This window comes from Anomaloglossus baeobatrachus, chromosome 2 (assembly GCF_048569485.1).
Source record: "Anomaloglossus baeobatrachus isolate aAnoBae1 chromosome 2, aAnoBae1.hap1, whole genome shotgun sequence".
Taxonomy (NCBI): Eukaryota; Metazoa; Chordata; class Amphibia; order Anura; family Aromobatidae; genus Anomaloglossus; species Anomaloglossus baeobatrachus.
This window is the reverse complement of record NC_134354.1, coordinates 149,601,162-149,628,144: the sequence shown is the minus strand read 5'-3', so window position 1 is coordinate 149,628,144 and position 26,983 is coordinate 149,601,162. Positions and strand designations below refer to the sequence as shown.

General features: G+C 46.0%; 1 protein-coding gene across 1 annotated transcript in view; it reads left to right on the top strand.

Annotated features, from left to right (window-relative positions):
- Window positions 1-13,569: 13,569 nt before the first annotated feature.
- The window catches only part of PPEF1 (protein phosphatase with EF-hand domain 1), an 81,694-nt gene continuing 68,280 nt past the window's right edge, over window positions 13,570-26,983 (top strand). Inside the window, exons 1-5 of the mRNA XM_075333423.1 lie at window positions 13,570-13,672; window positions 15,022-15,088; window positions 17,618-17,778; window positions 20,278-20,392; window positions 23,615-23,661. Of these exons, the coding sequence (XP_075189538.1) occupies window positions 13,589-13,672; window positions 15,022-15,088; window positions 17,618-17,778; window positions 20,278-20,392; window positions 23,615-23,661 (474 nt within the window). The 5' untranslated portion in view covers window positions 13,570-13,588. The remainder of the gene's footprint in view (window positions 13,673-15,021; window positions 15,089-17,617; window positions 17,779-20,277; window positions 20,393-23,614; window positions 23,662-26,983) is intronic.

The following is a 26,983-nucleotide window of genomic DNA, read 5'->3' as shown; positions in this document are numbered from 1 at the left end:
GATGCCTTGTCCAGGTCTTTCATGCCCATGGAGCAGGAGGAAGAGACTACCCAACCCATCATTTGTCCTAGTAAAATCATTCCGGTGGCCCCTGTCACCCTGGCCCAGATACCGCCCGGGAAGACCTATGTCTCTGAGGTAGACAGGAAAAAAGTGTTACACTGGGGTCATGCCTCGAAAACAGCCGGTCATGCTGGTCAGAAAAAGACATGGGGTGCGATTGTACGTCATTATTGGTGGCCATCCCTTCGCACGGACGTCGCTGCTTTTGTATCCGCCTGCTCCTCTTGTGCCAGGAACAAGACGCCCAAACACCTCCCATATGGCCGTCTTCTGCCTCTGCCGATACCCTCAGTTCCGTGGCAACACATAGCAATGGACTTTATTACGGACTTGCCATTGTCCTCCGGACACACAGTCATATGGGTCGTGGTGGACCGGTTCTCTAAAATGGCTCATTTCGTCCCTATGGCTGGACTGCCCTCTGCTCAGGAACTCGCAGACGCCTATATACAACACATCTTCCGCTTGCATGGCTTTCCATTACACATCGTATCCGACAGAGGAACTCAGTTCACCTCCCGCTTCTGGAGGGCTCTCTGTAAACATCTGGGAGTGACTCTGGACTTTTCATCTGCATACCATCCTCAGTCTAATGGCCAGGTAGAGAGGGTCAATCAAATCTTGACCTCTTTCTTACGTCACTATGTTAACGCCCATCACGACGACTGGTCCGCTCTTCTTCCTTGGGCTGAATTCTCCCACAACCACCACATCAGTGAGTCGTCCTCCAGCTCTCCCTTCCATGTCGTTTACGGACTTCAGCCTTCCATCCCATTGCCTGTATCCCCTTCTTCGGATGTCCCTGCTGCAGATACTGTAGCCCGTGACTTTGCAACCATTTGGGACTCTGTCAAAGCGTCCCTTGGGCGTGCTTCCCTGCGGATGAAAAGACACGCAGACAAGAAACGTCTGGACCCTCCGTGTTTCTCTCCTGGAGATCTCGTCTGGCTTGCCTCCAAGTACGTCCGCCTGAAGATACCATCATACAAGCTGGGTCCTCGCTACATTGGGCCGTTTAAAGTCCTCAACAAGATCAATGAGGTCTCCTACAAGCTATAGCTCCCGGCCACGATGAGGATACCCAACTCATTCCACGTCTCCCTGCTCAAGCCGGTAGTCCTTGGTCCCTTCTCCGCTGCTGCCAGTCCGGCTCCTCCACCTATTGCCGATGACGACATCTATGCGGTAAGGGATATCGTGGCCGTGAAGACCGTACGTGGTCGACAGTTCTTCCTGGTGGACTGGGAAGGGTATGGTCCTGAGGATAGGTCCTGGGAGCCCAGGGAGAACGTGGGCACTCCTCTGATCCGTGCCTTCATGTCCCGGTTGCGGGGAGGGGGGCGTGGGGGGGGGGGTACTGTCACGCTCCCCGGGTCCTCGGCTCCCCTCCCCGGGTCCTCTGCTCCGCTCCCCGGGTCCTCAGCCCCGCTCCCCAGCTCTCCAGCCTCCGGTGCCCGTCCTTCCCAGGCCCCCTGGTCTCCGATCCCGGCGCCCGACGGCTTCCCAGGCCCTGGCCGGCTCCCCTGCGTCCTCCTCTCAGCTTCCTTCCCTGGCTTCTGGCACCCGGGCCGCGCGCATGTGCATTAGGGCGCGCGCGCGGTCACTGACCCTTTCTTAAAGGGCCAGCGTCCATTAACAGGAAATGAGGCTAAACAGGTACAGGGTATAAAGGGGTTTATTGTCCAAGGGGGCGGGGCCTGATCTTCGTGTTTCCTAAGCTAGGAGTCAGGTCTCCTGGTGTCGCTGTGCATATACTCACCTATCTCTCTTGTAGAGCCGTGCCTGCCTCGCCATCCAGTCCTGCCGTATCCTGAACCCCGAACGCTGTCCATCTGCCATCCTGACAGTCCGCACCATCTCGGATCCCTGCGGTGACCCGTCATCTCGCTCCAAAGGTTCCAGACCCCGCCTGACATCATCTCGGCTTCCGAACCTGAGCTGCGTCACCCGGACTACCACCCGTGACTCCGTGGTCCCATGGACTTCTCCGCTATACTCGTGTGCACAGACTGTTCTGCTGTTTATAGTGTTCCAGCTACCGGACTCTTTACTACCATCTTGGAGTTCGGCCCAGTGGATCCACCTCCTGGGTCTGCCCGTCCACCTGGCCGTGACACCTGTCCATCTCTCCATCCTGTGCTTTTAGATGGAACAGGGGAGGGATCTTACAAGGCAGCCGGGACCTGCGGAGGTGGGTGGGGCCTCGGTGTATCACGTGACCGAGGCTCTGCCTCAGGCCTCTAGTGATCAGGGCTTCAACAAGATGGCGGCGGTCCTTCCCAGTGATATATCTGTTGGGGGGGGAGTGCTTGTGGTGGCAGCAACTGGACATCCGGAGAAACACCCAGAGACAGAGGTCAGCGCGGAGGGTGGCTTTAGGCTTGAGGTCAGAAAAGCAAAGGTCGACATCAAGGAAAAGGTCAGCGCGGAGGTCTTCATCGGGGAAAGAAGTCAGCGCGGAGGTCTTCATCGGGGAATGAGGTCAGCGCGGAGGTCGTCATCGGGGAATGAGGTCAGCGTGGAGGTCGTCATCAGGGAATGAGGTCAGCGCAAAGGTTGTCATCGTGGAATGAGGTCAGCGCGGAGGTCGTCATTGGGGAATGAGGTCAGCGCGGAGGTCGTCATCGGGGAAAGAGGTCAGCGCGGAGGTCGTCATCGGGGAAAGAGGTCAGCGCGGAGGTTGTTTTCAGTGAGGTGGTCAGTGCGGAGGTCATCATCTGGCTGGAGGTCAGCGTGGAGGTCGTTTTCAGTGTGGTGGTCAGTGCGGAGGTCATCATCTGGCTGGAGATCAGCGTGGAGGTCGTTTTCAGCTCAGTAATGGTTCTCGGGAAGAAGGTCGGCGCAGGGATCGGCATCTGGAAGGAGGTTAGCATTGAGGAGGAGGCTGTAGTCATCACGATGGAGGTCGCCTTTATGTTGGAGGTCAGCAGCACAAAGGGGCTCGTCGTCGCAGATGAGGTGCGTGTCGAGGAAGAGGTCGTCATCTAGGAGGGGATGATCCACGTCCTGGGAGGTCGTTCAACAGGTAGTCCGCTCCCTGGTGGTCCAGCTAGGTTTGAGCGCGGCAGCTTGCTGGGGTCTTCCTGGGCAAACTGCTTAAGCGGCTTGAGTGCCTCAACATCCTGAGGAGAGTCATCGGCTGGAATCGGGCGTTCCGGCTGGTGGGTTCCATGCCCCCACGCACCCTGGTGAGTTTAATTCTATGTTCTGTGTGTGTTCATCTAGTGCAATTTTCCTGGGTGGGTGTTTAATCAGGCCCAGGGGGAATGGGGGCGGTCTTAGTTTTAGCATGTTGGGGGCCTCTGTGGGGTCAGTTAGTAGGGTCTGCAGCATGTTAGGGTTTGGGAAGGAGTTGCCGGAACGTGTGGAGCAGGCGAAGGCCGGGTCAGTGGAGTCCTCTGTTTCTGTTTTGGGTGCCGGGCGTTGAGGCAGGTCTCCGGTTGGTCATCAAGTTAGGCCACATCTTGTGGATGGGGTCATGGTGTCACGGCAGACAGAGAAGGGCGAGTGGTTAAACTTTCGATTTTGTTAACTGGCTTCAGGTGCTTGCCATTCTGCAAGCATCATGGGCACGCAAAAAAAAAAAAAGAAAAGAGGGGGGGGGCCCTGAATATTGTTCAGGGGTGTTCTGCTACAAGGAAGGTTCATTGGTTTTGTGGCTATCACACCCGGTGTTGAAATGATGGGCAGTTCAGGCAGTGAAAGGATGGGTGACTCTGCATAAGGCAAGATCAGAAAGCTCTGGGGGCCCGGTCGCGCGCGGGGATGGATCTGCGGAGGATCGGTGGTTGCGGTGAAATTGCGGACAATCAGTGCCAGGTTTGTGGCTGTGTACAGATGGAGCGGTGTGTCTGGGGTTTCGCTGCAGCCGCGGATCTGCCGGGGATTTGTCTCTGTATGTGACGGGGCCTTACGGCTCGTTCAGATACCAGGGTTCAGGCTGCGGTGGGTTCTTTTCCCGGAGCACCTTGTTGCTTGTACCAGGCAGAATGAATTTGGGGGTGATACTGGATAGGGGGGAGTGAAGCCACTTTCTCGTCACATGCCGTTCCTTTTAGTTTTTTGCTTTGAATCATAATAATAGTAAATGTATATAAAATATAATAATAATTTGGGCGCGAGGTATCGTGCAGGTATTGGGCGGTTCAGTTTTATCTCTGCCATTTCTGGTTCTGGTGGTTTTCTTCGTTAGGGGTGGTGCAAAAGAAGGAGCCAAATAAATTCTGGGTCACTTGGGAGTTGTCGTTTCTGACATGCCATTTGTTGCCAGGGCGTCCTGACAGCATGCATTTGTTAGGTTGTTTTGGGATGGTTCATATTTTGTGGTCTGGTGTTTACTTACAGTTTGCCCTATTTTCTTGTGCCTATTGGAAGGGTTTGGTTCATTTCTAGAATGGGGGGGTTGCAGTATGGCTGGGTTGCTGATGATGGGCAGTCAGCTCTCCATTTTTGCCATCTTTGCTAAGGGCTAGGGCATGGATAGCTGGGCAGTTTACCAAGAGAAGGAAGGGCCCTGGCAATTGTCTGAACATCTTGGGAATCTCCATTGATTCTATAAGGATGGAGAGCAGGGGAGGATTGAGTACAGATTACGGGAAAAGGAAGTGTGGCTTTCCTCACTGAAGTGCGCAAAGCGAGTTATATATTAAAAAAGTAAATAAATAAGTAAAATAAAATGCAGTGGCAGACCTTTGGTTGTTGCTGGGCATGTTTTAATTTGCTTTTGCATGTGCCCATAGCCAGAATTATTCGGGTAGTGGGAAGGTGGCTATGGCGGGGGCAAGGCCCCCACGCTTTGTATACTGTTGCCGGAGGAACTCTTCAACGACCTGGCAGTAGGGGCCAGGATATATTTTCCTGGGTATTTATAATGGATGGTCGTTAGGGTTTTGGAGCTTGTGGCCTATTTTGATTGTGAACTTTTACTGTAGCGGCAGGTTGGGTTAGTTGTCAGAGCTTTCAGCAGGGCAAATGGAGGATGGACCTAGAGCCACGATCTTGGCTGGAGGCAGTGTTTTACCAGGACTCGGATTTTGTTGGAGTTTTTTTCTTGGTAGTGGCCAGTTCCATGTGCGGGGACTACTTCAGCAATAAAAACATCAGTTTTCATTGCTTCAACAGGTGTTTATGGCAACTAAATTTTGGTGTTTCTTCTCCGTTAACGGCGCTATGGAGGCACTTTGGGTTACAGTGCCTTTTTGCTTTAGCACGTAGATAGTGGTATTGCAGGTACCAGATGTTTGGAAATTAGCGTTAATGCTCTTTTTCAATTGTAGTGGGATCGCTTTTGGTGCCTGGCACTAGAGGCAGAGTCCACCAGCTGCAAGTGGCCGGAGGAGCTTTGTGAGGTGGTATTTGGGCACTAGGCTTATTATGAATTACAGTATCCTTTACTTGGGGTACTAGGTTAGCATATGAGGTGGATTGGTGAGGCAACGGGGGTCTGAGTCAGGAATTCGGCACGGGGGAGTCTGAGGAGGATTTGGTAGGGGCACTGCTGTGTTGGTTACGCAGGGTGTCGGCTGAAGGAAGGTCTGAGTCTGAGGTTAATAATTTATGGCTCATACCACTTCTGGTTGTAAGTTTCAATGTCTGGTTGATGTCATTAAACTGTTTAGTGCAATTTTTTGAGGGGTTTGCGGGATGAGTCCTTTAACTGGACTGGTTAATTGCTTGGAACAGTGGGCACTGCCAAGACCAGTGAGTAATTCCCCCATTTGGGGTGAAGTGGTTTTGGCTAGTTGTTCTTAGTTGCTCTTTGGGTTATTAGGGGAATTGGTGGCTCAATCGTCAAGTGGAGGTAGCATGTTGAGTCAGGATGTTGGTGGGGTTAACCTACTCCATGGAATGTTTGGTTGGAATGGTCAAACTGAATACATCTTAAATATATATATTAAAAAAAAAAAAGGGGGGGGGTCAGGTTGTGAGCAGTAAAGAGGTTGATAAGGTGGTCGGTAGAGTGTTGCAGGGGGTATTTATTTTTGTTGGGGGGGTGATCGCTCAGGACCATTGGTGGTCTCGGGCCTCAACCAAGGCAGAAAAGTAAGGGGCTTCCTGCAAAAATATAATATATTTAAAAAAAAAAAGGAATTTTTTTCCCCCCTGTGTTTTCTACATTCTCCTAGGCGGTGCACCACTGGTTGGATAATTGGGTCACTGTTCTGAATTGGGGGGGGGGGGGTTGCTGGCAGATGAGTGGAGGAATAAGTGCCAGCGGGGTTGGTTGAGAGATCACGTTCTAGTGCTTTGGATCTGGTTCCAGGTATGACTGGTCTAAGGTAGCACTGGATTTTCACCGTTTTAAGGTTGAATCGTGTCCCCCGATGTGCTGGTGTTGCTCACGGGTGAAAATGATGGGGGGATATCCCCCTGTGTGGATTAAATTGGCGTTATTTGCCAAGGTTTACTGCAGCTATGCTCTACCTCCCCGAGAGGTGAAGACGGTGCGGTCGGATATTGTGCCTACAAAACCTTACTGGGGGTTCGGTCGATAGAGGGGATCGACAGGACTGAAATTAAGGTGGATAGGGCAGTGGGGAGTTTCTTGGCTTTGAACGGACAGGTCGGCGCGGTGGATGCACCTGTGGTTAGCAGGTGTTCAGGAAGGTGGAGCGAGCGCTTTGTTTGGTGGGGTGACTCGCATTATGAGGTCTCAGGTAATGCTCGTGGTGGCGGTAGTGAGGTGGGTTTCTTGGAGTTGGTGGTAAAATGGTGGTGGGGGGGTTGTACATCAGGTGGATGGTAACCCCCCTTCTTTTATTTGGAATTGTAATTACCTGGCAGACTTTGGGGCTCTCCAGGGTGGGGTCCCCTGGGAGTCGGTGTTAGGGAAATGGTTTTCCGGTGATGATGTCCCCAAGCTTGTGGTCGTTTGTGGCTGGGGACAACTCCGGATGGTTTATCAATTTTATGGGTACGTCCGCCATGTTTTGTAGCTCCAAGAACCCTCCTCACTTTAAAGAAAGGTATTTATTTAAAGTAATGTTTGTGTAATAAAGGCCGATTTTGCCAAATTATCCAAGCGGGTGTCATGTCTTCATTGGAAGGGGAAACTGTGGGATGAAGGGATTAGTGCATAGCGAGAAGGAAGCATCTATAATAGTACAGTCAAGGATGAACGGAGCCCACAGCGGAGCCATGGGCAAAGTGACTCATGACTGACTTTGAAGGGCAACGAGGGGTTAACACTGGTTGCAGGGAAAGAAAGCGCGGGCTGTGGGGGGTCAGAAGTTTAAGGGGCTGGGAAAAGTGCTAGGGGTGGTCAGTTGGGAATATAGGATCAGTAGAAGGGGTGGGTACTATCAGAACAGCATGTGAAGCCAGCAGAAAAGGTCCTGCCCTCCCGCCCTGTATTATGCTGGGGGTGTGGGTTTCATCAGGAGAAAGTTTTGTATATTTTATTAATGTGTCAGCGTCATTTCGGCCGGGTATTTTATTTATTTACTGTCATGTTGCGGTAGTGAGGTGGGGTTCTTGGAGTTGGTGGTAAAATGGTGGTGGGGGGTTGTACATCAGGTGGATGATAACCCCCCTTCTTTTATTTGGAATGGTAATTACCTGGCAGACTTTGGGCTCTCCAGGGTGGGGTCCTCTGGGAGTCGGTGTTAGGGAAATGGTTTTCCGGTCATGGTGTCCCCGAGCTTGTGGTCGTTTGCGGCTGGGGACAACTCCAGATGGTTTATCAATTTTATGGGAACGTCCGCCAGGTTTTGGAGCTCCAAGAACCCTCCTCGTTTTAAAGAAAGGTATTTATTTAATGTAATGTTTGTGTAATAAAGGCCGATTTGGCCAAATTATCCAAGCGGGTGTCATGTCTTCATTGGAAGGGGAATCTGTGGGATGAAGGGATTAGTGCATAGCGAGAAGGAAGCATCTACAATAGTACAGTCATGTTAAGTTATTTGGAACAGTACAGGTTCTTTCAGATAAACAGGGGCTGCACAGTCTGCTATGGTTTCTTTTAATCAATTGTCAGTGGTACACCAGATGCTTTCTGTTGCTGACCCATTCCATTTGCTTACAAGTCTTTCTGATTCGCTTGAAAATGAGCATTGTGGCTGCATTTACACCATAGTTTCTGAATAAAAGGTCATTCCAATCAACCAACTTAGAGGCTACTGTACATCCAGTGCTCAGACTCTGTTCCACTCCTGTGGACTCTTGCAGTTCTTCTGGGTTTTTTTTTTTTTTTTGCCCATATCAAACCTTGCTTCAACTGTACATTTACACACACTGCAGCTCTCTTCCAGCCCAGGCAACCTCCTGCTCTCTGCAAAACTCTTCCTCTGGGAGCCTATTTTTTTCCCAATGGTGCCATCTAGCTCAGGCAATGATAGCAAGGCTAGGGTGAGAACAATAAGCTTAGTATGGCACTTTCTCCTAAAGCAGGGGTCAGGAACTTATGGCTCATGGAGCCAAACGTGGCTCTTTTGATGACTGCATCTGGCTCGCAGACAAATCTTTAATAAAAATAAATACTGTATTTTTTGGTTTGTAAGACGCACTATGTTTCCCCAAAACGGAAGGAAAAAAGGGAGTGCATCATACAAACCGCATATGGCTTGCCAGAATGGCAGTGGTGTTACAGGATCGGCAATACTGCGGACTCGTGGGGTGTCGCAGTGGACTGCAGGCTGCTTTAAATCTCCCGTAGTTGACGAGATCGACTTCAAGAAAATGGCCGAGGAGGTGGCGCGTGCGCAGATAGGACTCCAGGCTATTTTCTTCAAGTCCATTGCGTTGATCTGCGCACGCGTCGTGGCCATTTTCTTGAAGTCGTTCTTGTCAACTGCGGGAGATTCAAAGCAGCCCTGCAGATCAATGGAGCCCACTGTCATGACACCCCACGAGCCCACAGCAGTATCGCCGACCCTCCGCACACTGACCGTTTTGAGCCGCATCACCCCCTCCGTGCCCACAGCATCACCTTTCCTGCCTCCTGGGACCTTCTGAGCCGCTCCACCACCACCGCTCCCCCTGGTGAGTATGGATCTCACAGAATTACATTTTAAAATATGTGGCGTTCATGGATCTCTCAGCCAAAAAAGTTCCCAACCCTGTCCTAAAGTAATTATTTTAAAGTGGGCAAGTATATTTATGCCATTCTAAGCAACACTATACTAAACATATACAGTACAGACCAAAAGTTTGGATACACCTTCTCATCTCTAGAACAACTATTAAGAGGAGACTTTGTGCAGCAGCCTTCATGGTAAAATAGCTGCTAGGAAACCACTGCTAAGGACAGGCAACAAGCAGAAGAGACTTGTTGGGCTAAAGAAAACAAGGAATGGACATTAGACCAGTGGAAATCTGTGCTTTGGTCTGATGAGTCCAAATTTGAGATCTTTGGATCCAACCACCGTGTCTTTGTAGAAAAGGTGAACGGATGGACTCTACCTGCCTGGTTCCCACCGTGAAGCATGGAGGAGGAGGTGTGATGGTGTGGGGGTGCTTTGCTGCTGACACTGTTGGAGATTTATTCAAAATTGAAGGCATACAGAACCAGCATGCCTACCACAGCATCTTGCAGCGGCGTGCTATTCCATCCGGTTTGCGTTTAGTTGGACCATAATTTATTTTTCAACAGGACAATGACCCCAAACACAACTCCGGGCTGTGTAAGGGCTATTTGACTAAGAAGGAGAGTGATGGGGTGCTACGCTAGATGACCTGGCCTCCACAGTCACCAGACCTGAACCCAATCGAGATGGTTTGGGGTGAGCTGGACCGCAGAGTGAAGGCAAAAGGGCCAACAAGTGCTAAGCATCTCTGGGAACTCCTTCAAGACTGTTGGAAAACCATTTCCAAGGACTACCTCTTGAAGCTCATCAAGAGAATGCCAAGAGTGTGCAAAGTAGTAATGAAAGCAAAAGGTGGCTACTTTGAAGAACCTAGAATATAAGGCATATTTTCAGTTGTTTCACACTTTTTTAAGTATTTCATTCCACATGTTTTAATTCATAGTTTTGATGCCTTCAATGTGAATCTACAATTTTTAGAGTCATGAAAATAATGAAAACTCTTTGAATGAGGAAGTGTGTCCAATCTTTTGGTCTGTACAGTATATATTGGAAGAAAATGAACTCTATTGACTAAAATAAGTAGTTATGTTAGGATTAGAGAAGAAAATACTTGTGAAATGCAAATAATGTTGCTTCACACATTTGTACCTGGAGGGAATGTGAGTCAAAACAGATTACAAGTGTGTACTGTGCTATGTGTTATTATATTATTTATCTCACTTTCCACCTATTACATGGTCATAACAAGTCATATCTTGTCTCTTTTTGTGGTAAGTGTTTGTTTGTTTTCTTGCTCTTATTGCAAATGTTTACTTTTTGCCTCTAGGAAATTATAGGGAAAATACATCTTAATTCTGGCAGAAGAGTAAACTATTACTAATCGTAGTTAAAAGTCGATTTATGGGTTTTTTTCAATTTTTTTTTTTAAAGAGAGTCTGTCAGTGGCATGGACTGTGATTCTGTTTAGTGATCATAACTTAAAGGGCTTTTCCCATAAAGTTAATTTTAAAGTTCATTTTAATCAATAGATCTTGGAATAATAATACATTCCACAATTGGATGTGTTTAAAGAAAAAGTTCCTGTGCGGAGATAATCTTATATATGTTTCCCTGCCATGTACTGTGTAATGGACGTGTCTGACCATACAGGAACATGGTCTGATCATACCACAGCTCCTAGGCAGGGGAGGATGCTGTGAGGAGCTGTTTGCGGACTAAAGACTATTGGGTTAATGGTCGTAGAGCGGCACCCACAGCTCTAAGAGATTCAGACTTTTTCCAGCACGGAGCTCCGGTTGCATCAATCTTATTGTTGTGTTTTATTTGAGTTTGCTTGCTTGTCATTTAACGTATACCATTTAAAATGGGAAAGAGTTGTAATAGTTTGTCATCCTAGTTGGCCTCCATGAACTCTAATGTAATCAGGCCTAAAGTAGGATTCATTGTCCTGTGAGGGATTATAAATCATGTCTTCCTCTCTGCAGAGGGCTTCTCTAATACACAATCTTCCAGGCAGGTCCAGAGACTGGGCTTCTGGAACCTTCATACTTTGGGCTTCATGTAGAACATGTCTGTATGTCTATGCCAGTCTGTTTTGTACTGTTAATGGATGTTGTACGTATACCCTCTTTCACTTGTAAAGCGCCATGGAATAAATGGCGCTATAATAATAAATAATAATAATAATAACATGTGTAAAGGGGGATTGTGATGAGTACTTTTGTCCATCCAAGGGCCAATCCCAGGAGAGGTAGAACAATAAGCCACATGTTTGGTTAGTGAGGTTGTTGGTGCTGTGACGTGGAGGGGCAAGGAGTTGTTGCTGTGGCCAGGTCCTGGTGCATATGAATGGACTATAGAGATTGGAGCTGGATACACGTGCTACGGTCATGATATCCATTGTTTAGATTTAAAGAACTATCACTATTGTTGCTGGTTGGAGCTGGATATATGCATTATGGTCGTGTTATGAGTTGTCTGGAGGAGCATAAGGACTGTTGTTGATAGATAGAGCTGGATACATGTGCTACGATCGTGGTATCACAGTGAGCCAACCAAAAGTCGGGACACAGTGGGTATTGCCTGGTACAGAGGCAGCAGAACTACTGGTATCAGTTTGGGATCTTGAGGACTGGAGACATCTCATTTTGACCATTTACCTGGAGGTGCTGTAAGACCATGAACAGAAGAAATAAAAATAAATGCATTGTTAACCTGCCTAGGGATTACTACAACCCACAACTTCAGATCTTCACAGACGCAAAGAAGAATATACTGTACATACTTTACAGCAGGGGATCATAGCTGATTTTATTTTGTGAGGTAAAGAATTTCTATGCGTATTTTTATTAATGTTTTACCTCAAAGAGTACCATTTGTGATCCCATGCTGTAATTTCTGTATACTTTTATTCTTCTTCCCCTGCCCAGGAGATGTAGTATGATCAGACCATGCCTCTGTACGGTCAGACATGGCCATTACACAGTACATAGCAGGGACACATATATAAGATTATCTCAGCACAGGAACATATTTTTAAACACATCCAATTGTGGGAATTATTATTATTCCAAGATCCGTTGACTAAAATAAACTCTGTTCGTGGGAAAACCCCTTTAAGGCTTCTTGGATATTAATGTTCTTGTAAGATATCATGATTCTGGTTCAAACTGTAAAAGACCTCTGACTGATAAAATCTTATAATTAGCTTGAATATTAATTCTGCAAATTTATCAAGATCTCAACCTCAAAAGAAAAAGATGGAGTTGAGCTAGTACCTAACTATTCGTACTCGTTATACTCATAATGAGTACTGTCTAATACTCGCATGCTCATTCCGAATAGCGTGTGCAATGCAAGTCAATGGGGAAAAACTCGCAAAGTAATGAGTAACCCGAATGCCGCACTATTTGCTACTTGCAAGAATAGTGCGGCATTCAGGTTACACGTTACTTTGCGAGATTTTCCCCATTGACTTGCATTGCACACGCTATTCGGAATGAATACGCGAGTATTAGACAGTACTCATTATGAGTATAGTGAGTACAAATAGTTAGGTACACGTTCAAATCTAATTCTATGTAATGGGGTGCTCTATATAAGGAGATTTCCCATACATAAACATGAAAAATATATGTTGGGTTGACAAATGCTTCACTTTCATCTTCACATTTAAAGGGGTTGTTTGGTCTATAATGACAAATCTGATATCACTCTGTGTCTCTGTGTGATGGCTGACCTTTGAATCCTCCCATCACGCACACTGCGCGCTCTCAGGATTCTCTGGTATCATTGATGAGAACGGTGGTCATGTAACTGCCAATATGCGATATCCCTACTCCCGGCCAGAATCCAATGACTGTTTCCAGCATGCTCAATGCAAGTGTGTTACGCGAGACTGGAAACAGTTTAGTTGAATTCTGGCCAGGCGTATGAATATCATCTGTTTGTGATCATGTGAAGGTTGTTCCTGATGCTGATATCGGGGAATCCTTGTAGTGCACGAGAAGTGAGGATTCACAAGTTTGCAGTTACACAGATTGACTGCACACTTTTTGTTTTAGACCTAGCACAAACATATTATTACGAGAAGTACTGCTATAACTACTGATGAGCAATTTGATTTGTGCTGCCCTGGTCCAAAATCCAGTCAGGTCATCTATAACAGCTAATCATCACTTCTGCTCTATCATCCTAGGCCCAGCATCCTGGGTCCCTCTCCCTCGTCTTGAGGCTTCACGCAATGTTATGAATTGATGTGTGGTGTGCTGCAACACCATGACGTTGTGGGGCCTAGTAAGTGCCAGAGGCATCCAGGTTGCTGGATTGAAGATACTGGGTGCAGAAGTGAAGCTCAGCTGCCGTGGAGATGTATACTGACCTGAGAATCAAACTGCTCATCTCTAATAATTAGCTTAGTTTTCTACCTAATAAATCTTTTCTTTTTGTTTCAACCAGTAATTAAAGCTGCAGTTCTGATACAGAGATGGTATCGTTGCTACATGGCGAGATTAGAAATGAGACGGCGTTACACACTTAATATTTTTCAGTCTATAGAGTATGCAGAAGAGCAGACCCAGCTTCAGGTCAGTAACATTTTTATTTATATGTGCTATCCTACATGTTAAAAGATTGTCCCAGCTAAGCAAAAACATGACCACAGGCAGTGATACTGCTAAAATAATTAAATATATAAGCTCCCATTATTCCAGTTCTTAGACTATGATGTCCACCATAGCTATACTGTCATGGGTTACTGCAGACGTCAGTCCTGTATACCACAACTGATGTCTTCAATGGTCTTTGTGGCCTTGGACTTCATTTTGCTGAGTCCAGTGATTGTCTGCAGCCAATGTAAACAGTATACCACTGTGGATCATCAGGAACACAGCGCTCAAACAGAGGGTGAGTATATATTTATTTTAGTTACGGGCAGCGTTTTTCTTAGTTTGGACAAACTAACTCATCAACAATAAGTTTCAACAGTTTACAGAATGCAACATATTTCAGCACCTCCGAGCCCTTTTAATGTTGATGGTCGCCAAGAGTCCAGCATCAGTGCAGGCCCATGTAGGGCTGGCTGCAGGTCTTGGGCTAGTGTGAGATGGCATAAAGTGCTAGGATGGAAGGACATGAGTAGAGTGTTAGGCTATGTGCCACGTAGCGTAATTTCATGCGTTTACCCTGCATATGGCACTGCAACGTAAACGCATGTGTCCTGCGTCCCCAGTATATGAAGATTGTGCATAATCCATCCGCACGTTGCGTTTGAGAGCGCAGTGATTTGCATGCTGAAATTTTGATCCAAATTGCTGCTCTCAAAAAAAGTAACATATCACTTATTTGGTGCGCTTTGGATGCTGCTCCCACTCTGTCTATGGGAGAGGCAGCATCCAGAGCGCATGAAATCGGCATCTATTCTGCATCCATTACGCAGTCTTTCTGCAGCGATTTGAAGCGCACATGCACTGCCAAATCGCTGCAGATTTTTCAGCATGGACACTATGCAACGTGCGCACATAGCCTTAGTGACCTGTAGCGGCACAGTAGGTGGACCCGTGAGCTAACAGCCATTTGGAGCAGTCTTGCTTGGTAGGCCTCCTACGGATAGTGAGGGTCTATGACCTTGTTAAAGGGTCACTCAGTAAGGTTGAGTAACTGGTAACGAATTAACTGTTCATCATCAACTGGATAACTGTCATCATCCAGGGCAGACCATCGTACATGGTCATGTAGAAAATATTGAAGTCAGGGTATGACTGAAGCGGACCTGCAACTTTACATAGACTTAAGGCGGAAACTAGGAAACATTATTCATATGTTTATATCATGTCTCAGACTAAAGTTTGTTTAAAAGGTTTATGGAATGTTTTGCATTCAGACAGCTATAGGTCTTATTTCACTGATCATACATTCAACCTATATTGTTTTCCAGCTTTCCAATTTTTTTACGTTCATGATGGATCACTATGCACAGATGAATGAGCAACACCCAGGCCCAGGTAAGAATTACCAGATATGTCTTATTCTGAAGAAGCTGTTGATATCATGCTTGTAGCACAGAAAGGCATGTTAAAATGCTTGGCAATATAGGATTAATTACAGCCAAAAAACAAACCAGTTTTGTTGAGGTCCAGTGGCTGTAGGAACCTTGAACAGAAACATTGGAGCATTAAGAAGCAAAATGCAGCAAAATGCTGGAGTAATTTGTGCCAAAACAGCTGCCTTTCGTTTCTTGCACTTTAGGGCCAATTCATTAAGACGGGCGCCACACACACCAGTCGTAATGAGGGGCTCGCTGGACAATGATATGCTGAATTCATTAAGAGGTTTACATCACATAATGAAGTTGCTGGATCTTCTCAGTGGTGTGCACCTCCGAGCTCCTCGTCAGATACGCTATTCCAGTCAAGAACTGGAGCAGCATTTCTGTTTTAAGAAACACTAGCACAAGTGGTGAAATTGATGGGCATAGCCATTCTCTCACCTGACCTCCCCAGCTGTCAAAGAGAATGAAATGGTCATGAAATGGGGATGAAACAAGCATTGTTTGTCAGAAATGGCTGTAATGTAATGTGACATTGAGCAAAAAATGTGCAATAATCTTGGCACAAATTTCTGGCACAAAGCAAGCCATCTAATAGATGGTGTTAATTTGACTTCACAGTCTAATAATAAACCAAATTTATCAAACTGCATTTTTAATGAATGTTCCTTTGAGCTGATACTTAATAAATATTCAAAATGAAGTAGCAAACACAGCATTGAAGCTGCTATGAAGATCTTCATTGTTGAGGCTAGTCTGAAAGTATCGACCACATCTTTTTCAGGTGGATACACTCTGTAAACTGTCTGAAAAACGTTAACATGAATGACGATATACACTAATATGTAAAAAAAACCACTTTCTGTGCATATTTTTAGGCTTTTGAGTTTCTTATAAACTCTTCAGGAATCCAAAGGTTTCAGGTGGTTAAATGAAGCAGCCTAACCATTCTTCAGTCACAGAAGCTGCTCACTACTTTTTTCAATGGAAGCTTAAATAAATGCTGGTGGCCAGAGATAGCACATAAAGCAAACAAATAGATGCCAAAAAGGCGCTTCACAACCAAAAATGCCGGATTGTCCAGGAGCATCTTCTTCCAGTAAAACTCAGAAGGTTCACACAGGTCTAAAAGTCAACGTCTACATATACTCCTTTACACGTTGCGACATTGCTTCCGAAATATCGTCGGGGTCACGTGGTTAGTGACGCACATCCGGCTCCGGTAGCGATATTGCAACGTGTAAAGCCTAGGTGCGATGATAAACGATCGCAAAAGCGACGAAAATCGGTGATCTGTGTAGCGTCGTTCATTTTCATAATGTCAGGTCGACCGCAGGTACGATGTTGTTTGTTGCTCCTGCAGCACCACACATCGCTGTGTGTAAACCCGCAGGAGCGACAAACATCTTCTTACCTGCGTTCCGACAGCAATGCGGAAGGGAGAAGGTGAGCGGGATGTTATGTCCCGCTCATCTTCGCCCCTCCACTTCTATTGGCCGGCCGATTAGTGACGTTGCGGTGACGTCGCTGTGGCGCCGAACACACTTCCCACTTGAAGGGGGGATAGTTCGGCAGTCACAGCGACGTCGTCGAGCAGGTATGTGCGTGTGAAGCTGCCGTAGCGATAATATTCACTACGGCAGCAATCACCACATAACGCATGTGTGACAGGGGCGGGTGCTATCGCGCTGGACATCGCTAGCAATTGCTAGCGATGTTGCAACGTGTAAAGCCCGCCTTAGAGTACGTGAAAGCATGTGTCATGAGTGTGTCATGACTGACAGGCAACCCTGTGGTGTCTGGCTGCAGAAAGTCACTGCGTTTGGCTGCACAAACTGCTCTTTGATTTCCATTCTCTCTTCTTTGGTATGAATGGAGTTCTAGGTATCTTCTCTATGAGGGTTAACTCTTTCTCTTTAAGACCCTGCAGACATCTTGACCTTTTCAACTGCAAATCCCTATCCCCACTCCCTGTGTCTTTAAATACTTACATTTCCCTTTGGTCTGTTGCCGGTGATAGAGTTTTACTCCTAAGCTGTACACTTTGCAAGCAGTTGGCTTTTACTCTCCTGGAAACTCGTTGTATATTGCTGTCATTTTCCCAAAGTCATCTTTCAGATACGTTGTCTGTTTGCATTTCCCTGTTTGTTTTCCCTGGGTGTTCTTAGGACTTAGTGGGTTGACTAGTGCTCATACCATCTGGTCATTACCTAGAGCCCAGTTCAGGGTCAGCAAGGGCCAGGTATGCTGCTCGGTGCATAGGTGCAAAACCTATCTAGGAATGTCAGTGGAGCCAGGGGCCAGCAGTAGGTCTTTCCATGGGTCACCATCTTCCCCCTTTCCGAGAGAGAGGGTTTTCCTTTCCCCTTTCACCATTTGTCTGGTATTCCCCTATACCAAGTGTAACAGCATGTATCAAATTCTAAAGTGTGAAACAAAAGGTTTAGGACATAATACATGTGACATAAATGCTTGATTTTTCCAGACTTAATTTCTGACATACTCAGTAATTCCATAGAAGGACAAAAGAAGCTTTTGGACTATGAAACAATTGAAGTTCCTGATTCGTATGACGGACCACGGCTCTCATTTCCATTATCTGTGTCTGACACGAATATTCTTCTCCATGCTTTCAAACAAGAAAAGGTAAGCTGATCAGATCAGTAGGTCCATGGAAATTGCAAATGGCAGAGCTTACTTGATCCATCCATTCTTAACCATTTCCTGCAAAATGACGTAACTGTTCATCCAGATTCAGATAAGAAAAACAAGTCCCCATATGACAAGATTGCCGAAAAGATAAAAAATTATGGATCACAACAATAAAAAAGGCAAAAAAATAAAACGGCTTGACATAAAAGCCAATATTTACTGTGACTAGAGATGTGCGGACCCGTGGATGTTAGGGCTTGCCGCGTCTGGCCTGACTTTAGTTAAAAGTTTGTTTCAGGACTCAGACTTGACCTAAACATGTTCCCACACCCAAAACCCCATATAAGTTAATGAGGACCCGAACTAACGGACACGACTCGAGTAACGAGTACGAGGGGCTGCTGATAAGTCTTTGGCTTTAACCAGCAAGAAACAAGAAAGGATGATGAAACTTTACATTTATTCCACATACTCTCCACTTATGTCAACACACTTCTTACATTGGTATTCCAAGTTCTATAAGCCTAGCAAAAAGGATTTCGGTTGTGCCTCAAACCAGGCATCCGTAGCAGCCATGGCATCAGAAATGGTGTGAAATATAGTACCCTTGAGGTGTTTCTTCAGTTTTGGAAACAGATGATAGTCGGAGGGAGCTTGATATGGTCAATAAGGTGGGTGGTCAACCAGCTGGAAGCCCAGCTCTGCCAGTTTTGCAGTGGTCGCTTGTGCAGTGTGAACGTTGTCTTGCAGGAACAAGATTGCTTTGGACAGCTTGCCACGCATTTTGGCCTTCAAAGCTGCCTTCAATTGGTTCAAAAGTTCAATCTAATAACTTGCATTGATGGTGGAACCCTTTTGAAGGTAGTCCACTAGCAGAAAGTTCTTATCAGTCCGGAAACGCTGACAAATGGACCGGGAAGTTTTTACTCGCATGCTTCTCTGATCTGTTGTCAAACATTTGGACACCCACTGTGTAGATAGCTTCCTCATGTCCAAATGTTCATGGATAATGACACAAACACGTTCGCGGGAAATCTCCATGATGTTTGTTATTGCGTTAGATGAAATTTGTCGATTCTCCAGTATGAGGTTGTGCACAGCATCGACAATCTCCGGAACAACCACCACTCTTGGTCATCCAGGACATTCCTCATCATTGGTGCTGAAGTGGCTTGTTTTAAATTTGGCAACCCAGTTCCTCACTGTGGAATATGAAGGGCATTGATCCCCCAATGTCTGCAACATATCATCATGAATATCCTTCTCGGAGTTTCCTTGCAGAAACAAGAATTTTATTACTCCTCTGCTCTCAGTTGCTGTGAATATCGCTTTAGACTCCGCCATTTTGTTTTTCCGCGTGCGTAGAACACTGTTACCATAAGCAACAAACACAGAATTTTGAAAACATATGTTAGACACATAAGGCTTTCATGTGATGGAACATTTGTTACCATAGAAACAAAAAAAGATCACAAAGCCAAAGACTTAGCAGCAGCACCTCGTATAATGGAAGTCTCTCTTCCTGCATACAGCAAGCCATAAAAAGAGCATTTCCAGGGGACAGAGTGCAGCACTTTTTTTTCGATATACTACATCGTTGATTTTACCACCAGTAAAAGCCGTTCAGAGACTGCAAGTGGCTCTCAGTGGGCCGAGCACAGAGCGTACCCGAGCACCACGATGCTCGGATTAAGTGGTTAGCATCTGAACAGCACCTGAACTCATACAGAGACAGGGCACCCAGTGTTCAGTACGAACCCCGACCTTTACAGTTCAGGTTGGCTTATCTCTAACTTTGACGCCAAAGGGGTTAAAGTAGTTTTCCAAATAACTTTTTTTTGTCACCTATTCTATAAGTGCATTTACACTGGTTATTAAACGACCGTTGATCGACTACAAGCAGTCATTTAATATCCTATTACTACACGCCAACCACAATTCTGTGTGCACAAAACAATCCTTAAAATGATTGTTCTGTGTATATAGAATATCTTGTTATCAGCAGCACATAGAGGTTACACAGGACGATATGCTACGGAGAACAACGATTGTATTTATTCGTCGGGTGATTGGCGGGCTTGTTGAGAGAGACAGGCCAATTTTCGGCAACAAGCGCTCCTACGAGCAATCATGGCTGTGGCACTGTTGCATATTAAACTGTACTCTACAGGACGGTTTTAGATTTTAAAGATATTTCCCTAATTATGGATGTGAAGAAATTATAAAAAACAAATAACTGATGAAGCTAATCGCTGGCCTCGCAGTGATGTTGGTATGTATGGCACATGATCGCTGAGACAGGGTAATCTCGACACTCGTTTATTGTCCTTTTATATTAAAGAAATTATTGGCAGTGAATAGGTTAACACAGTATAAATCCCAGATCCTTCCATTGGTTATATATCTATAAACAATACAGTATGCAACATATTATTGTAGTGGAAAATATGGTATGACATAATTACATCTAAATTACAATTATTCATATTCCAGATTCTTCATGCCCGGTATGTTCTTCAGCTCTTTCACGAAATCAAAAAGTTCCTAAAACAAATGCCAAATGTTGTTCATTTAACGACATCCTACTCCAAACAGATCACGGTATGTGGTGAGTATACTATGCAGAAGAGAGGATTGTAATGACATTGTTATAACAGGATTGGTAATCACGTAGCATTCTATACATGTGTCGTACTTCATAGGATGAGATGTAGAATAAAGGAACAGTATTGAGCTTCTTTCTTAAAGCTGTATATAAAAGAGCTTTTCATACTTTGCAATTTGCAGATGTGACTGGCTCTATTATTTTAACGGTCATCTGAACCCCACCTTACTAATCCAATCTGAAAGCTCACCATTCCTCGGGGTATTGCTGTTTTGCTGTGCAGGAGAACTGAAAAAGAAACTGCTAACATAACTTCTATGGCTTCATTTTCTGGTCCCTCCTATGGGACACCACTAATCATAATGTTATGGTTTATCCTGACGATATATCTTATCAATTAAGAATAGAAATACCTTTTTCAAGAGAGTGGTCGCCCCAATTTTACATTTAAAAGTAACCACATTGCCCTGTAGGAAACAGCAATAATAAAAAATGTTCTTAAAGTTTTTAAATTACTCTGTTGCTGAAATAAACCCAACCTTTATTGTGGTATGCAAATGAAGGTCAGTGCACCCTTGGTGTGACTTAGGCTGTGTCCGCACCTTCCGTTTCCACCTGCGTTTCAGCTGCTTTTTAGGTCCATTTTGAACTGCAGCGTTTTCATGCCAAAAGGCATGCGTTTTGATTTTTCCAGCAAAGTCTATGGAACATGTGGATTTCTAGTCCGCACTTTGCGCTTCCAAACACAGCATTTAATTGGCATATTTTGTGGCAAAAACCATGCTTTCAAAGAAGCAGCATGTCAATTGTTTTTGCCATTTGGGCTGCGTTTTGCTAACATTGAAGTCAATGAGAAGTAGCAAAAAGCAAGAAATATCAAAATTCTAGTGTTTAACCTGCTTTTTAGCTACAGAAACAAGGCATTTTGGACTACATAAACGCATGCTTTGCTGACTTCAAAATAATGGAATAATATGTCCCTTTACACACACACATAGTCCGACATTTAAATGAATGAAAAATATAAATTTAATGCTATTTTACTGCTAAATAGTTAAAAACCGCTATAATTCTATGAAATATAACTATTTTCTTTATCATTTCAATATTTATGTGTTCCTTTTTTCCCCTTTTTTCATTGTGTTTGACTATTTAAACTTTATTTAACAGTGTCTTTATGTTCAAAACGCATCTTTCAAAACGCAATTGAAAAGCATGTAAAAGCGCAAAAAACGTGGCTAAAACGCGGTAAATACGCATGCGTTTTTAGCGCTATTTTGTGGGCAAAAGCAACTTTGGCAAAATCAATTACTGCCAGAGGGTGCGTTTTGAACTGCAAGTAGGACAACGCAAAGTGCGGACACAGCCTAAGGCTAAGTTCACACACTGCGTTTTTTTGACGCTGCGTTTTTGTGCGTTTTGTTCATGTCCATTTTTTTTTTCAAGCTCAAAAAAGCAGCTTAAAAAAAAAGTTGTGTGCGAACAGCAAAAATGAAAACTCATAGACTTTGCTGGGGAAGCAAAGTCATGCAGTTTTGAGGCCAAAAATGCACCCGAAAAACACGCAAAAACGCCGCGAAAAACTTACTGTGCGCACATAGCCTAAATGCCTCGGTGCTTCGTTCCACTTACTTATTTAGATAACAACCAACCTTCTGTACTGATTAACAGCACTGGCTTAGGGCTGGTTCACACTAAGCGACAGCGACAACGAGGTCGCTGTTACGTCACCATTTTCTGTGACGTAACAGCGACCTTGTAAGTCGCTGTTATGATCGCTGCTTAGCTGTCAAACACAGCAGCCGAAGCAGCGATCATAACCGCGAGAGCAGGGAGCCACGCACACTGCTTAGCGCTGGTTCCTTGCTCTCCTAGCTACAGTATACATCGGGTTAATTAACCCGATGTGTACTGCAGCTACATGTGCAGAGAGCAGGGAGCCGCGCACACTGCTTAGCGCTGGCTCCCTGCTCTCCTAGCTACAGTACACATCGGGTTAATTAACCCGATGTGTACTGCAGCTACATGTGCAGAGAGCCGGAGCCGGCAGCACAGGCAGCGTGAGAGCTGCGGAGGCTGGTAACTAAGGTAAATATCGGGTAACCACCTTGGTTACCCGATGTTTACCCTGGTTACAGCTTACCACAGCTGCCAGATGCCGGCTCCTGTTCTCCGCTTGCTTCACTTCGTTGCTCTCTCGCTGTCACACACAGCGATCTGTGTGTCACAGCGGGAGAGCGCCTTTGAAGAACACAAACCAGGGCTGTGTGTAACGAGCAGCGATCTCGCAGCAGGGGCCAGATCACTGCTCAGTGTCAAACACAGCGAGATCGCTAATGAGGTCACTGTTGCGTCACCAAAACCGTGCCGTAGCAGCGATTTCGGTAGCGATCTCGCTATGTGTGAAGCACCCCTTACTTAGAGCCAGCAATGTCTGAAGATAAACCTCTATTTATCTCTATGTGAGCACAATGCATTTTTGGGTGCAGATTTGGTGCAGATTGTGGCCCAAATCTGCATGCCTATTGTTATGCCAGCAAAGTCAATGAGAATTCTGAATTGCTGTGCACATATTGCTTATTTTTCCTTCTAGATTTGGTGCAGAAAATAATCTGCAGCATGTCAATTGTTGTTACCTCTATCCCTGTATTTTTTAGCTCTTCCACCCATTGACTTCATTAAAAAAAATGCATGGCACAAAAACTCATGTTTTTGATTATTTTTTTCTGCCAGAAGGTGCAGATATGATGCAGAAAATTTCTGCACCATATCTGCATCGTGTGCACATTGCCTTATATTCACACTGTCCCTGTGCAGGAGAGGACACATAAATAACGCTGTCCTTGCTGCTGGCATTGTTCGTCTCCTCTGCTATCACTTCAATGCGGACAGAGTACAAATCATTCTCAGACCTTACCGCCTGCCACTCAGCTATAATCTAAATAAGTAGGTGCAATTGTGCACTGCATTTAGCCACACCAGGGGTACACTGAGCATGCTCATTTGTATATTAAAATAAAGTTGACTTTGAGGCAACATAGGAATAGATTTAAAATGGAAAATATCACTTTTTATTGTTGCTCCATCTCTTACAAGGCTATATAATTAGTTTGAAGTGCAGGTTTGGGGTATCAGAGACCCTTTATATAATATTTTGGACTACAAAAATAAGTAATCTAGACATTGCTGTCACTATTGTTTATACATCTACCCATTTTTGATTAGGTGACCTACATGGAAAGTTGGAGGATCTACTTCTAATATTCTATAAGGTACTTCATTTATATGTACTAATCATACTTCCACTATATACTCCATTCTTTTCCGAAACATCATCTGGCAATGTAATAATGTATTGTGGTGTTTATGTACCAATATATTATTTTTTTTTTCAGAACTGTTAATCTAGAATATGAAATATAATGGTTTTATAAATGTATGTACTTCAAGCAGTCTACTAACACTGAGGTTCATATCCTCTGCCGCTGGCAAGCTTGCTAGTTCAATTATTAAGGTCTCCAGTGACTAACCATTACCAAAATCCACCAGGGTGTGGAAGCGATGTGCAGAGTACAGCTCCGCTGGGGGTGCCCTTAGAGAATTACTATACTTAGTGCAAGTAAGGTCACACAAATCAACTGGTTTCTGGACAGGTGCTTCAACACTTTAGTATATCTGATAGTACAGAATTTAACCTATACATATCAAACTGAGAATTCTATGGGTGGATAGCATTCAAATTACTGGTACGTTTACATTGTTTGGAAAAGGTAGTAACAGTAATGTTTTCTGGTATAAATATATGTATTATAACAGTAAATAGTGTAAAGGGTGCTTTACACGCTGCGATATCGCTAGCCCCCGTCGTTTGTGCAACATTTGGTGATCGCTGCCGTAGCAAACATTATCACTATGGCAGCGTCACACGCACTTACCTTTTCAGCGACGTCGCTGGAGACACCGAACAATCCCTCCTTCAAGGGGGAGGTGCGTTCGGCGTCATAGCGGCGTCTCTAAGCGGCCGTCCAATAGCAGAGGAGGGGCGGAGATGAGCGGCCGAAACATGCAGCCCTCCTCCTTCCTTCCTCATTGCTGGTGGACGCAGGTAAGGAGATGTTCGTCGTTCCTGCGGCATCACACATAGCGATGTGTGCTGCTGCAGGAACAACGAACAACCAGCGGCATGCACCACCAACGATATTATGAAAAGGAGCTACGTGTCAGCGATTAATGATTTTTGACATTTTTGCGATTGTTGCTCCTTGGTGTCACACGCTGCGATGTCGCTAATGAAGCCGGATGTGCGCCACTAATGACGTGACCCCGACGATATATCGTTAGCGATGTCACAGCGTGTAAAGCACCCTTAAGAGCCTACACGCTCCCCCTGCAAAGCACCATCCTGAGACTAAAGGGTGCTTTACATGCTGCGACATCGCTAACGATATATCGTCGGGGTCATGTCGTTAGTGACGCACATCTGGCGCCGTTAGCGACATCGCAGCGTGTGACACCAAGAAGCGACATCAACGACCGCAAAATCGTTCAAAAACAGTGATCGTTGACACGTCGCTCCTTTCCTTAATATCGCTGCTGCCACAGGTATAATGTTGTTCGTCGTTCCTGCGGCATCACACATCGCTATGTGTGACACCGCAGGAACGACGAACATCTCCTTACCTGCGTCCACCGGTAATGTGGAAGGAAGGAGGTGGGCGGCCGTCATCTCCGCCACTCAGCTTCTATTGGGCGGCTGCTTAGTGACGCCGCAGTGACGTCGCCATGACACCGAACGCACCTCCCCCTTGAGGGAGGGATTGTTCGGCGGTCACAGCGACGTCGCTGACAAGGTATGTGCGTGTGATGCTGCTGTAGCGATAATGTTTGCTACGGCAGCAAGCACCAAATGTCGTACGAATGACGGGGGCGGGTGCTATCGCGCACAACATCGCTAGCAATCGCTTGTGATGTCATAGCTTGTAAAGCACCCTTAAGAGCCTACACACTCCTACTGCAAAGCACCATGCTGAGACTAAAGGGTGCTTTACACGCTTTGATATTGCTAACGATATATCGTCGGGGTCATGTCGTTAGTGACGCATATCCGGCGCCGTTAGCGACATCGCAGCGTGTGACACCAAGGAGCGACGATCAACGATCGCAAAAACATCAAAAATCGTTGATCGTTGACACGTCGCTCCTTGTCATAATATCGTTGGTGGTGCATGCCGCTGGTTGTTCGTCATTCCTGCGGCGTCACACATCTCTGTGTGACGCCGAAGGAACGACGAACATCTCCTTACCTGCGTCTACCAGCAATGAGGAAGGAAGGAGGTGGGCGGCATGTTCCGGCCGCTCATCTCCACCCCTCCTCTGCTATTGGGCGGCCGCTTAGTGACGCCGCAGTGACATCGCTATGACGCCGAACGCACCTCCCCCTTGAAGGAGGGATTGTTCGGTGGTCACAGCGACGTCGCTGAAAAGGTATGTGCGTGTAACGCTGCCGTAGTGATAATGTTCGCTACGGCAGCAATCACCAAATGTCGCACGAACGACGGGGGCGGGTACTATCGCTAGCGATGTCGCAGCGTGTAAAGCACCCTTATGAGCCTACACACTCCTGCAATCCACCATCCTGAGACTCCTATTCGGTGTCAGGATGGTTAAATTGCTGCCTACAGTTTCTCTTTCCTAACCCTCCACCCACTTCATCTAATATGTGCTATCCTAAGGCGGGCTTTGCACACTACGACATCGCAGGTGGGGTCATGTCGAAAGTGACGCACTTCCTGTGTCGCTCTCAACATCGTAGTGTGTAAATCCTAGATGATACGATTAACGATCGCAAAAGCGTCGTAATCGTATCATCGGTGCAGCGTCGGCGAATTCCATAACTACGCTGACGCGATGGTCCGATATTGTTCCTTGCTCCTGCGGCAGCACACATCGTTGTGTGTGAAGTCGCAGGAGCGAGGAACATCTCCTACCTGCGTCACCGCAGCTCCCGTCGGCTATGCGGAAGGACAGAGGTGGGCGGGATGTTTACATCCCGCTCATCTCCGCCCCTCCGCTCCTATTGGCTGCCTGCCGTGTGACGTCACAGTGACGCCGCACGACCCGCCCCCTTAATAAGGAGGCGGTTCACCGGCCACAGCAACGTCGCAGGGCAGGAGAGTGCATGTGAAGCTGCCGTAGCGATAATATTCGCTACGGCAGCTATCACAAAGATATCGCAGCTGCGACGGGGGCGGGGACTATCGCGCTCGGCATCGCAGCATCGGCTTGCGATGTCGTAGTGTGCAAAGCCCGCCTAAGTCTCTGCTGAAGCCAGTAATGTTTCTTGTGTGGACACTGGCATCACACAGGCTCAGTGTATTGTGGGAGAGAAATGATACTGGTACTCGTAATGAGCAATCAGAGGCTCAGATAGGCCTGACTTGAGCATTTTTCCAGAAGATCTTCTGGAAAAATGTTTGAGTTCCCCATTGACTTCCGTTATACTCTGTACATGAGTTGAGCCCATGGACTGCTCGTTATGAGTACCGAGCACATAAGCATGGTAGTGCTTGCTCATCACTAATCATAATGTATTAA